The sequence below is a fragment of the Stomoxys calcitrans genome, chromosome 4 (genome assembly GCF_963082655.1).
Source record: "Stomoxys calcitrans chromosome 4, idStoCalc2.1, whole genome shotgun sequence".
NCBI classification, from domain to species: Eukaryota; Metazoa; Arthropoda; class Insecta; order Diptera; family Muscidae; genus Stomoxys; species Stomoxys calcitrans.
In genome coordinates, this window is record NC_081555.1 from 45,534,508 (window position 1) to 45,547,719 (window position 13,212).

The window sequence follows — 13,212 nt, forward strand, 5'->3', positions numbered from 1 at the left end:
CTTTACCTTGGGGAAGGGTAGGTTAGGTACCCATTTCCTTGCGAAAAGGTAGTTTCAGTATCTTTCCCTTGGAGAAGGGTAGTTTTAGTACCCTTTCTCTTGGGGTAGGAAGTTTAGTGCCCTTTCCCTTGGAGGAGGGTTGTTTTAGTAAACTAAACTACCCTTCCCTAAAGAAAGAGTAGTTTAGGTACCCTTTCCTTTGGGAATAGGTAGTTTTAGTACCCTTTCTCTTGGTGAAAGATAGTTTTAGCACCCTTTGCTTTCGGGAAAGGTAGTTTTTGTACCCTTTCCCATGGCGGAAGGTAGTTTTAGTACCCTTTCTCTTGGAGAAGGGTAGTTTTAGTACCCTTTCCTTCCGGGAAGGGTTTGTTAGGCACCCATTCCCTTGCGAAAAGGTAGTTTCAGTAACCTTTCCCTTGGAGAAGGGTATTTTTATTGCCCTTTCCCTTGGGGAAGGGTAGTTTAAGTACCCTTTCTTTTGGAGAAGGGTAGTTGTAGTACCCTTTCCCTTGGAGGAGGAAAGTTTAATGCCCTTTCCTTTGGTGGAGGGTTGTTTTAGTAAACTAAACTACCCTTCCCTAAGGAAAGGGTATTTTTGGTACCCTTTCCCTTGGCGAAGGGTAATTTTAGTAGCCTTTCCCTTGGGGAAGGGTAAATTTAGTAACCTTTATTTTGGAGAAGTGTAATTTTAGCACTCTTTCCTTTGGGGAAGGGTAGTTTAGGTACCCTTTTCCTTGGGAAGGCTAGTTTTAGTACCCTTTCCCTTGGGGAAGGGTATTTTTAGTACCCTTTACTTTGGGGAAGGGTACTAAAAATACCCTTTCCCTTGGGGAATGGTAGTTTTTATACCCTTCCCATGGAGAAGGGTAGTTTTAGTACACTTTCCCTTGGGGTATTTTAGTACCCTTTCCCTTGGGGTATTTTTAGTACCCCTTTCCCTTGGGGTATTTTTAGTACCCCTTTCCCTTGGGGTATTTTTAGTACCCTTTTCCCTTGGGGGAAGGGTAGTTTTAGTGCCCTTTCCTTTGAGGAAGGGTAGTTTAGATACCCATTCCCTTGAGGAAGGGTAGTTTAGATACCCTTTCCCTTGAGGAAGGGAAGTTTTAGTAACCTTTCCCTTGGGGAAAGGTAATTTTAGTGCCCTTTACCTTGGGAGGGTAGCTTTAGTTCAATAACCCTTAGAGAAGGGCAGTTCTAGCACCCTTACTCTTGGGGAAGGGTAGTTTTAGTACCCTTTCCGATGGGGAAGGGTAGTTTTGGTACCCTTTCCCTTGTGGAAAGGAAGTTTTAGTACCCTTTCTCTTGGCGAAGAATAGTTTTAGTGCCCTTTCCCTTGGCGAAGTGTAGTTTTGGTAGCCATTCCTTTGGCGAAGGTTTTGTGCCCTTTCCATGGGGAAGGGTAATTTTGGCTGCCTATAAAGGCTGCCTTTTTTCGATATAATTTATGTTTTCGTTGCAATGAAAAGTTTAATTCTTCTTTCCTTTATAAATCCGTGTTTAAATAAATTCAGGCTCTAAGAGCTTTTTTTCTAAAATCGTTGATTGGTTTAAAACTCCGCTTCTTAATCTCTTTTTCTATTCATAAAAAACAAACAATTTTTATTATAATAAAAAAAAACTTGGCTAGGACAGTTGATTGCAGTATTTGCACAGCACTTATATACATTTCATTTTGTGCAAGTTTTCCAATTCATGCACTTCTTTGGTGCAAGCCGAAGTTAAAACTTCAACTTTGTTTTCATTGTTGATTAAAATGTCGTCCTCGATTCGTATTCCAATGCCACGAAATTCTTCTGGGACGTCTGTTCGATCTTTGGATATGTAAACTCCTGGTTCGACTGTACATACCATACCAGGCAATAGTCTAATGGATCTGGGCATCAATGGCGTGTCGTGTACATCCATACCTAAATAGTGTGAAATGTGATGCGGGCAAAATTGATATCCAGCCTTTAAAGAAAAAAAAAATAAGATTTTATTATGTAGCTTTTTTTCCTACGCATGTAAATGCTAACCCTTGTAAGGCCAATGACGTCCGTAATATGCTTTGGTACTAATCCAATTTCTTGCAAATATTTACCGAGAGCCATACACATAGAATCGAATAAATGGTCCAGTGTGTGGCCTCCTTCATTTAAAAGCTTTCCTAAAATAGAAACAGAAGAAGAATAATAAAACCTTTACAGTATCGCTCTTAAACCATTAATGCCTGACTCTTAATTCTCATGTCCGATGTTGATGAAATTTCATACAATAACTTAAATATATAATTTTTGAAAAAGTAAATCCACGTAAATGGAAATTCTTACGATTTTTTAAGAAACTCTTTTTTTAACTGCAAAGAAAATTTTACGTGTTTGTTCTGGGGTTCATTCTCATTTTCCCTCAAAACAAATTGTTATTATCACGCAAACAAAAGGCCAAAATAGTGACCCTATTGCCAAAACCAATGTTTTCAAATATACAGGCCTGTCCTGTTTTTCGAAAACGCAAAATCAAAAATGATCTTCGGTCTAATTTTTGCAAACCTTGCCATTTTTATTCAAATTTCTGTCCAATAAGTGAAACATCAAATGATATTAAACTTTAAATGTATAAGGGTCGGAAAATATGCACAGAGCAATTTTTGGGTTTTGCGAATTCGAAAACCGGAACAGGCTTGGTTCAGCATGGCAAAGATCCGTATATTTGCTACACTTGGGTCATGTTCTTAAAGAGGTTGTTGTTGTTGTAGCCACATTTTCATGTGGAGGTGGTGATCCTTATCAAGCTCTATATGTGAGCAAGCTCGTTACGGTCCAAAGGACCGATCGCCGTGCGAACACGGTGGCGATTGGTTATTAAAAGGCGCCAATAGCTCGCCTTTTCATATCGAGCATCATAGGCACTCAGTATTTGTGCAGGAGCCGGTGCCACACGGGCACTCACTGAGACTCTTCGCTCGATACCGCTGATTGTTCGCGTCTGCCGTTGCAGCTTCTCCATATGGAGCATTACACTATCCGCAACCTGTAGACGCGCCCGGCAGCTCGCAGCTAAGCTTCTCTTGACAGCAGTGAACACCACACAGATCGGACCTCAATGCAGCCTGTGTGGTGCTCACAGCTATCCCGTGTCGGGTTCTTGAACAGGACCATATTAAGATGTAGCTGCCATATAGACCATTCCGCAGATTTATGGTCTTAAACCCAATAACTGATGCATACATTAACAAATTTCACTGAAATTGGGAAAAGTGAGTTCTTTTAAGCCTCCCGATATCGGTCTACAATATGGTCCAGATCGGACCGTTTTTTGATATATGTATACCTGCCAATTTAGCGTCTTAAGCTTATAAAAGCCTCATTTATAACCCGATTTCGCCAAAATTTAGAACAATGAGTTGGACTAGGCCTCTCGTTATTTGAACCGGATATGGTACATATTTCGATACAGCTGCCAAACAGACCGATCTGCCGTCATAGGGTCTATAGCTCGTAAAAAACACATTTACTAACCGATTTCGCTGGAATTTGAAACGGAGATTTGTATTAAGACTGTCGACATTCGAGCCAAATGCAATTCAGATTGGACTATATTAAGACATAGTTGTCATATCGATCGTAGATTGATCTGTCGATTTAGGATCTTACGCCCATAAATGCCGCAAGTAGTGCCCGATTTGGCTGAAATTTGAAACGGTTAGTTCTTATAAGACTCTCGTCATACGTCCAGAATGTGATCATATTAAGACATAGCTACCATATAGACCGATCTTTCAAATTACGGTCTTTATCATATACAAAGCGTATTTGGCTGAAACAGTGACTTGCATAAGAGATCTCGGCACCTGAAGCAAATATGTCCAGACCAGCCTATATTAAGATATAACTATGAATAAGGTGTGTATGCATGGAGGTGTGTATCATCGGCACGGACGAACTTAACACGTTTTTAATTTTTTTTTATTTTTTATTTTTTTTTTTTTTGTAAAATGGCATTATGTATGACGAGAAACATTTAATTTAATTGTTTTGATTTGGAATACTCCTCTCCCAATTTGGGCTAGAATTTTTCGATAACAACTCTATTTTTGGGTATTTTTCTTTCTTTGTTTTCAAAAAATTTCATTTCATCATTATTAACACTGCACTTACCGATCATCTCCTTCTGCAGTTGAAGTACAACTTCATACAAAATTTTTTGCGGCTCCGTAAATTTCCCATTTACTGGCCATGTCCTTGTAATATCACTATTGTATCCCGCATATTCACAGCCGGCATCCATTAAAATCATATCATTTGATTTTAAAAGTTGTGTGTTGTTTATGTAATGTATTGTGGTGGCATTATTTCCACTTGCCACGACGGGAGGGTATGCCAAGTGATTAGCATTTCGCATGCGGCATTTAAAATCGACCATCGCATACACATGGTGTTCTGAAAGACCTGGGCGTGTTTCGCCCATTACTTCGTTAATTGATAAGGATGCTATTTCACAAGTTCTTCTCATTAAATTTTGTTCGGAGGGGGATTTGAAAAGGCGCATTCCTTGTATTAAACTTAAAGGCGACTCAAAATGTGAGTTACCACTTAGTTTTTTAGCTATTTCCGTGACGTTAGGAAGACAGGAGGCCTTACTATCGTACCATATGAAAGGCTTGTGACATTCTATTTTTCTTTTAATTTCACTTTCGAAATCATCGCTGGCATATGCCTCATCCAATCCAAATAATTCTATGGACAAATCAACACCGGTTCTTGAACCCTCCCATAGTTCAGCGTGTTTATCCTTTGGCCTCATAAACATAACCGACTTCATATTACTCTTTTCATCGATGGTCATAACGAGTATGGTATCTGGTTCTAAGCAACCGGATAGATAATAAAAGTCAGTATTTTGTCGAAAGAAATAAGGAATTTTTTCGCTCATAAACTTCTTTGTCGCCGAAGGTATTATAATCTGCAAAGAAATTTTTCTAGTTTAAAATCGCAGTACTAATGAGTTTCATTTGATATACCATATGGTTTCGATTTGTTGTCCTATCCTTTAAGTGTTCTGCAGCATATTTTTGAGTTCCCAACAAAAGTCTGGATCTTCGTTGCTTAAACTCGTCAAGTTGTATGCCTGGTACGAGATCGCCCTTATTTATCATATGCGGATGCGTGGAGTAAACAGGCTGCCCGAATATTTGGTTATTTATGGCTTCCGAAATATTTTTCTGCTTCTCGCTTAAATGTCCACTATTCCGCGTAGAATATGAAAATATTTTTTCCAGCCGATTTCCATGGATGTAATTCCCTAAAATAAATAATTCATAAAAGTTATTAATGAATTTTAGTTTAGTAAAACGATATAAGGAGCAAATATGAAGTTCCGGAGTTAAAGTTCGAGAACAATGGCTATATAGTAGCTATTTTCTGAAGATTTTTTCTTGGTCACTTCCTCTAAAGTTGGTTGTTGTTGTTGTAGCCACATTTTAATGTGGAGGTGGCGATCTTCGTCAAGCTCCTGGCAAGAACAGGATGGCCATTGGTTATTTAAAGGCGCCAATAACCCGCCTTGTCATATCGATTATTATAGGCACTCAGTATGTGAGTAAGAGCCGGTGCCGGCCGGCCTCTCACAGACTCTCCGCTCGATGTCGCAGATTGTCTGCCACTGCCGTTGCAGCTTCTCCGTATGGTGCATTACACTATCCGCAGCCTTTGGACGCGCCCGGTTATTCGCAGCTAAGCTTCTCGTGACAGCAATGAACTCCACACAGATCGGACCTTTATGTTCCAGCCTGTGTGGTACTCACAGCTATCAACTTAGGACAGCAAAAGGCTTTCAACAAAACATTTCCTAACAGAAATAGCCAAATAGAAAACAAAGATGTTATGATCATTAGATCCAAACTTAATAGCCTTGGTCTTGGATGTATTAACTGTTGTTGTTGTAGCCCCATGTCTATATGTGGAGGTGACGACCCTCATCTAGCTTCCATAGGTGCAAGAGAGCGCAGTTGAATGCTACCGGGTGCGTCGACAGGTCGAGGATAGTGGAATGCTCCGTATATGGAGTATAGGGCCTGCCGGCACCGGCTCTTGCTTAAATACTGAGTGCCTGTGGCCTGAAGTTTGTGGAGTATTAGAATATACGACTATTTGCATAAAAGCAATTTTAATTGCTTCCTTTAAAGAACTTGTATCGATTTACTAACACTTTTCTGCGCCTTTATTTGGTGGAATTTTTTAACTTCGCTACAAAAATTGAATAAGATGCGTCCAACATTCGATTCTAATTTAGGTGAGTCTTCATATAAAGAATAAACGACTTTGCTCTTTTTGGCCAAGATGTATCACTGACATCTACATTTGTAATATGAAAATACTCAAAATATATTTTATATGGCATAATGTCATGAAATAGTAAAATGAATTTAAACTCAAGCATTACCTAATTTTTGTTGAATTTTTGTTAATTTTAGCATATTTAAATCCTAACACCTCCGGTTATATACGAATAAAAAACATTAAAACAGCTGGTTCATATGTAAATACAAATCAGCTGTAGTATACGAGATGTCGTACTGTACTATTTTTAGGCGTATCTCTTTTTTATGGCATTTTTCATAATAAAAACTTAGTATAGCCACGTTTACACTGATCATTAAAACTGTTTTAATGGCACAATCATTTGTTTTCCCTTTAAAGCTCTGTCACACTATATGTTCTTGTCTTATGAAAAGACCAAAGATTGAAGTCATTATACAAGATGGCCAAACTGATTTGTCTCCTTTTTTAGTAAGTCGCACAGATAAGGTTCATACGTGTGTGAAACTGGCATTTTTTACTTGCGGTATAATGTTCATATTTTGCAATTTTTCCATTAAATAAAAAATAGTCCTTTAATCTTGCTATAAATAGTGGCAAAAGATAAACAAAATTTTTATTTGTATATTTCAAAAACTTTTTCAACACAATTGAGCATAATTTCGTAATAATTATTTTCTATTTACAAGGAACAAAAAGAGGAATTGCTTGATGATTGGATAATTGGTTCATTGGTCGATGTCGAAAAGGCTTATGCCTGCGTTAATATTGGGTTGCCCAAAAAGTAATTGCAGATTTTTTAAAAGAAAGTAAATGCATTTTTAATAAAACTTAGAATGAACTTTAATCAAATATACTTTTTTTACACATTTTTTCTAAAGCAAGCTAAAAGTAACAGCTGATAACTGACAGAAGAAAGAATGCAATTACAGAGTCACAAGCTGTGAAAAAATTTGTCAACGCCGACTATATGAAAAATCCGCAATTACTTTTTGGGCAACCCAATATATCCAAGTTAGCATTGGGGATGTTCACTATGGGATTAAACACTCACATAATTAATTGAATAATGAAATATAATGAAAAAAAGCTATTACAACTGGGAGAGCAGTCGGCGCAGGTCGCAAATGGTCTAGCGCAGGGCAGTGGTTTGAGCCCAATACTATTTAACCTGTATACGGCGGAGCTTCATGCTATAATTTCGGAATCGGCCTTATTGTTCCAATATGCTGACGATTTTTTTATCATTGTACATCGCACGAATTTGGACACTGTTAGGAACATTCTCCTTGATAAGATTTGTGAATTTGAGGAGGTATGTAGGCTCATCGATCTGAGGTTCAATTTGGCGAAAACAAGTGTGGCCCACTTCAGCAGAAGGCCACGAACACTTGGGATCTGCATTAATGACAAGAATTTGAGGCAGGGGGCTAGTGTGAAATTTTTGAGTATCACCCTGCGGGCAAGTGGATCCTCCAAAGATCAATATTCAACAGGAAGACTAATTTTTTCAAGATTTTGTCTGGATTCACCTTCGGTAGGGCATTGCTGTTCTACAAGGCGTTCCTTCGATCTAAAGTGGAATATGGCGCATCGCCGATGTCAGCACTTATGAAGGAGGCGGAGCAAAAGCTTAAGGCTTGCCTTAACATTTTCCTTCGCAAGTCATTAGGAATGATTAAGTCCACGCCAACAACGATGCTCTACCATCTGACAGCGGAGCTACCCCCAGATATAGATTTGAGCTAGCAACAGTAAAGGAGATAATTAAGGTGATCGGTTTTGGCTTTGGTTTGGATAATTACGGAGTTGATTGCTGCATATATGGCAGAGGGCACGGGCTATGCTTAGGCTGCAAGTAAATTCAACGACATATTTACTGACATCGGGCCGACTAGCACGCACAGTAAGGATGAATGTCACTGTTCATCAGGATTTCTTTAGAGGTGCAGTGAGCAGTAAGTCTCAGGCAAGCAATGAAATTGTCATGAGGTGTTACATAGAGAAAATGTTGCACCTTAAGGAGAATAACTTTGACATATTTTTTACGTATGGATCCATCATGGACAGTTTCACAGGGTATGCTTTTGTCCACATGATTTCGGGCACTAACAGGTCATACCATACCGGCAATATGCTATCATCCATGTCAGTACGCAAGTAAGAACGAAATACTGAAAGTGGCTATCCTTACGGATAGTTTGAGTGGCATTCAGGTTATCCAGGGAGATGTTCCTACGAATTACCTGATTGTGGAACTCCATAACGTTAACGAAATGGCAGACCGGGCGGCAATGGGCGCCAAGATTAGTGGGCAGCTGGTTGAAACATTATGGCCCATTGAGGATGCGATGTCTATAGTTGAAGGAAGGTTATGGCAGGAGTGGAAGGAAACATATGAAGGCATTGCGGTGGAGGGATTATACCATTTTTATAGAATATTCCCCACAGTACGAATGGTACCATGGATTAAGGGCAGTGACCTTAAGCCAGAAGATATAAAGACGATAAAGCGAATCATTGCTTCTGCAACAACACATTATTCAAATTCAAAGTGGTACCAATGGATTTGTGTGGCCAATGCGGCACACCTGAGACACCATCACACATGCTATTTGAGTGTGAAAAATATGACGTACAGAGACAGTCGTTTAAACAGCTGATAGACACACATTCGGTTCAACAGTTCATTAATTCATTCGGATTGAGAGAGACTCGCAATTTTACTGATTTTCTGGAGAAAATTGATAACAGACTTTAGAGCGGAGGAGACACATATGTACACGGTAGCGTTGGCGTAGTAATTCCATGGCCAAATAATTCTTCAGCTATGCTGTAGTGACGAGATACCGGAAAAAAAGAGGAGTTGGTTTAAATGCTACATTCGACATGCCAACTTGCATGAATCTATTCTGTGCCACTTTTACGGTATTAGGAAGACCAAGTCGTATACGGCCTTTGAACAAGACATAACCTACAAATGTAAGCATAAGCTGATTTTATGGCTACAAATTGTTAAAGTTGTGAGAAAACTGTTTAAACCATAAAGGTGTGAAAACAACTTAATTTGGAGCTGCTTTCATTCAACTGACAACAAAAAAGCTGATTACTTTATGTTTCTGTCAAAAAGAATAGAGCTCCACTCTTATCGAAAAAATAACATTGCTATTTTGAAAAGTGATTTTCATTTGTTAAGGCTGGTACTATATTCGTTTTTCACAGTTGAAAACACAAGTTTTTACTTTTCAATGAAAACATAATTTTATGAAGATTTTTTCATAAGTAATGCTTTTTGCGCGCCATTTTTCGTCATGGTTCTTAACTTTAATATACACACACAACCAAAACTCGTCGACAGATAGTGCACTTCGCGAGAAAAAATTGTATTCAGCTGTTTGCGGATAAGGTGCAATCCGCCATCTTTTCATCAAGCTGATCGGAGTTTTGCCAACATACGCAAACAAATTTGTGTGCGTACAGGAGCAGAGAATATAATATAAATAATAAGAAATAAGAGAAATACGACAACAAGGAGAATGCAAACAAAAACCTGACACTGTCAAACCCGGCCGGCTTTTAACAGCTTTTCGCGTGAGACCACCTTTTTACATCCGCCTTGGGTTATGTCATACAAAAATAGTGATAGCAAAAATGACGAATTATGTGTAAACTGGCAGTTTTGATACGCTTAATGAAATACCAATTATACATAAAAAGTGAAAGTGTCAAAAGACAATAACATGTAAATTGAGTGCTCGAAAATTTCTACAGAAGGTTTTTCCCAGACGGAATTGCAGAATCGAACCGCTGTTTTATGAAAACCAGCTGTGAAAGAGAAAACAGGCTGTGCTTACTCTCCTGCAAATTTTTACTGGAAAAGTAAACAAATTTTACTCAGATGACCGCATAACTCTACCTTGTATTCGTATACACTGTTTGATCCTGAAAATTGTCAAACGTCAATGTAATGATTGGTGTTCATTTGACAGATCTCGGCACTGTCAATAGAAGATAAGGCCCCTACTTTTTCATTTGTTTAACGCTTGGGATTAAAGTTTTTTTTTAATCTTTAGATAAACAACTTTGTACAAGAAAATGTTGTTAAATAATCTACGCAAAACTGGGATGATAACACGCAATTTAATCGCCAAAAGTGGAAGTGTGGTAGGTATAAATACAGAGCTGTGTTGATAACCCGGAGTTCAAAGTTCATTCTGTTTTTTTTTAATTCGAAGTCAGTAACAAATCAACCTACAAGGGCCATGGCAGGGATTTTGACTGAAAAGGTAGATCGCCATGCGGAGTATAAAAATTTAGCAATTACAGTTCCAAAACCTTTCGTGGTTTGTGTTGAGCTAAATAGGGCCAAACGTTACAATGCATTTAATAAGGAGATGTGGATGTACGTTACCCTCTTCCCTCTGTATTGGGAATGTTATTTAAATTTTTTTCTTTCAGTGAAATCAAACATTGCTTTGAAAGCTTGCACACTAATCCGGATTGTAGAGTAATTGTCATATCAGGCGCCGGCAAACATTTCAGTGCGGGTAGGGAGCTCTATATAAACATGTATGATTCAAAGCTTTATAACGCCAGATTATTGCAGGTATTGATTTGAATGATATGATAAAACTCGGTCAAGACTTGGCTGACATAGATGACGTTGCACGCAAAGGGCACTATTTGGAGCCTTTAATAAAGTTGTATCAGGATTCTATTAGCTCTTTGGAGAACTGTTCAAAGCCAGTAATTGCTGCCGTACATTCTGCCTGCATCGGAGCTGGTATCGACCTAATTACGGCTGCTGATATTCGCTATTGCACAGAGGATGCATTTTTTTCTGTGAAAGAAGTTGACATTGGTATGGCTGCTGACGTGGGAACACTTCAGCGTCTGCCAAAGGCCATCGGAAGTCAATCGCTGGCAAGAGAGCTATGTTACACAGGCAGACGTATGGAGAGCTCCGAGGCTCTAAGTTGCGGTCTAGTCAATCGAGTATTTCCCGAAAAGGAAGCTCTCTTAAAGGCCGCCATAGAAATGGCCGAGCATATTGCTCAAAAAAGTCCAATTGCTGTACAAACCACTAAGCAAAATATTGTATACTCCCTCAGTCGGCCAAACCAGGAAGGACTTGATCAAATTGTAAGTTATTTTCATCAATCCGCGCCAATCGTATGACTTATTACATTTATTTATTACAGCGTATAATGAACAAACTATACCTACTATCTGAAGATTTGGCACAAGCTGCAGCGGCACAACTTACAAAGGATGATAAGCCCACATTTTCCAAACTGTAAATTTATTTAAATCTATTTATACATATAATAAATATCTACATCAGTGCATCATTTGGGTTAACCTCTCCATGTTAACGGCATACACAGAATGAGAAGGTATAAGATTATGATCGATGAACGCACGTTGGCAGTCTTTCAACGTGATTTCTTTGGTCTTCTTAGCTTCTCTGCAATATGAAATAAATTTTTTATACAATAAATCAATTAATTTTTATTATTACTTACATCTCTTCACATGCTGAAAGAAAAGTAACATCGTCGTTAGATCTGCGCATAAAGTTTGGCGAAGTGATTTCTTTATCCAACTCAAGTGGACCATCATCGAGTTTCTGTCTGGTGACTGTATTACGCAGTGAAGGGTCCCTTAAAGGAGCACCTACGTCGTAAAAGAACGAACCTTCGCCTGTCGTCTTGTAGTGTTCTTTTTTCATAATTATTGCTGAAATAAGATTCTTAAGGAGAACTTGTACCGCCATTGCTACATATTCTGCGACATTATCTTCTACATTTATAAGGCCAGACTCCCAAGCGCCTATGAGAAAACGGCCCAAAATAAAACCAGCATCTGGAAGGAATAGCTCCTGCACGCAATATCTTTGTATGGGAAGTATTTGAACATTTGCATCGGTTCCAGCAGCGGGTCTTATCACTTTCATTGTATCCTCCAGTATAAAATCCAAAAAATCATATGGCTCAAATGTAAATCTGTCACTTGACACTCGCGAACTCTTCTTTCTCTTTCCCTTTTTATTACCACTAGCACTTCCACTGCTACCTGTGGAGGAGGAACCAATTCCACCATGTGTCTGGCTAACACCACTATAGGGGGAAGGCTGCTGAGGCACCTGAAACGCATCTACTTTATTAAGTATAGCTATAAGGAATTGATTATGCAGATGCATCTTTTCTGGTGTTAAAAACTTGCGCGACTCATAGTCGAATTGTTCTTTGGTCCACTTGTGACGAAACCAAAGCTTCATGTTTCCTAGGTATTTGGCGGCATTGTCTCCTAAAGCCGACATTAACGCATTCTTTGCAACAATCACTTTTTCGCTTAAATCAGTCATTTCCTGCAAGTATTTTTCTGCAAATAAATACCAGCGGTCAAAGCAGCAGTCACAGTTTTTGTTTTGATTTATCGATAATGGCAGAGAGCAAATATTTTCAAGGGTATATTTAAAAAAGTAATGATAAGTCTACATGACACATCATTATGCGTGGCCATTGCAGTCAAAAAGTCATGGTGAAACAAAAGGCGGGTTAATTTGTACAACAACAACATATGGTGCAATCTGCCATCTTGTCATCAAGCTGATCGACGTTTTGCCAACACACGCAAAGAAATTTGTGTACGTGTGTAATGACGCCACATCTTAATTGTACATGTGTAGGGCATGCGGGGAAGATGAGATGAGGATGAAAGATGATTATGAGACTTTGGAGCATTTGCTACGGCTTTCGCACTTAGGTAGGGACATAATAGCAGACAATAACCAACTTAGGGGCGTGGCATCGAAAAAATTTCAACCTAACCTAGTCAGAATGCGCTTATAAGGTGAGGTCATGCGAACAGCTGAGTACAATTTTTTTATTTTTGTTTTGATTTAGCCGCAGAT

The 13,212-nt window shown here is 38.8% G+C and overlaps 3 protein-coding genes across 3 annotated transcripts; 1 reads left to right on the forward strand and 2 right to left on the reverse strand.

Annotated features, from left to right (window-relative positions):
- Positions 1 to 1,566: 1,566 nt before the first annotated feature.
- On the reverse strand, positions 1,567 to 6,503 carry LOC106086390 (xaa-Pro aminopeptidase 3). The gene is made up of 5 exons (XM_013251046.2): positions 6,421 to 6,503; positions 5,000 to 5,280; positions 4,137 to 4,941; positions 2,016 to 2,146; positions 1,567 to 1,950 (listed from the first exon to the last, which is right to left on the reverse strand). The coding sequence occupies exons 1-5, from the start codon at positions 6,452 to 6,454 to the stop codon at positions 1,657 to 1,659; spliced, it is 1,545 nt and encodes a 514-aa protein (XP_013106500.2). The 5' UTR covers positions 6,455 to 6,503; the 3' UTR covers positions 1,567 to 1,656.
- Positions 6,504 to 10,279: 3,776 nt separating this feature from the next.
- Positions 10,280 to 11,800, forward strand: LOC106086397 (delta(3,5)-Delta(2,4)-dienoyl-CoA isomerase, mitochondrial). The gene is made up of 5 exons (XM_013251053.2): positions 10,280 to 10,460; positions 10,532 to 10,698; positions 10,755 to 10,843; positions 10,903 to 11,438; positions 11,498 to 11,800. Exons 1-5 carry the CDS (start codon positions 10,392 to 10,394, stop codon positions 11,594 to 11,596), a joined length of 960 nt encoding a protein of 319 aa, XP_013106507.1. The 5' UTR covers positions 10,280 to 10,391; the 3' UTR covers positions 11,597 to 11,800.
- Positions 11,582 to 12,736, reverse strand: LOC106086396 (transcriptional adapter 1). Its single transcript, XM_013251052.1, has 2 exons — positions 11,822 to 12,736; positions 11,582 to 11,763 (listed from the first exon to the last, which is right to left on the reverse strand). The coding sequence occupies exons 1-2, from the start codon at positions 12,661 to 12,663 to the stop codon at positions 11,637 to 11,639; spliced, it is 969 nt and encodes a 322-aa protein (XP_013106506.1). The 5' UTR covers positions 12,664 to 12,736; the 3' UTR covers positions 11,582 to 11,636.
- Between the last annotated feature and the right edge of the window lie 476 nt (positions 12,737 to 13,212).

Bases quoted from the DNA above. Each gene is read 5' to 3' on its own strand.
- LOC106086396 (XM_013251052.1), bottom strand. From the start codon at position 12,663: ATGACTGATTTAAGCGAAAAAGTGATTGTTGCAAAGAATGCGTTAATG. The intron at 11,764-11,821 runs GTAAGTAATAAT...TTCATATTGCAG, and splicing joins CTTTCAGCATGTGAAGAGAT to AGAAGCTAAGAAGACCAAAG.
- LOC106086397 (XM_013251053.2), top strand. From the start codon at position 10,392: ATGTTGTTAAATAATCTACGCAAAACTGGGATGATAACACGCAATTTA. The intron at 10,699-10,754 runs GTACGTTACCCT...TTTTTCTTTCAG, and splicing joins TTTAATAAGGAGATGTGGAT to TGAAATCAAACATTGCTTTG. The intron at 10,844-10,902 runs GTAGGGAGCTCT...AGATTATTGCAG, and splicing joins CGGCAAACATTTCAGTGCGG to GTATTGATTTGAATGATATG.
- LOC106086390 (XM_013251046.2), bottom strand. From the start codon at position 6,454: ATGCTAAAATTAACAAAAATTCAACAAAAATTAG. The intron at 2,147-4,136 runs GTAAGTGCAGTG...TTTCTATTTTAG, and splicing joins ACTGCAGAAGGAGATGATCG to GAAAGCTTTTAAATGAAGGA. The intron at 1,951-2,015 runs GTTAGCATTTAC...TTTTCTTTAAAG, and splicing joins ACGTCATTGGCCTTACAAGG to GCTGGATATCAATTTTGCCC.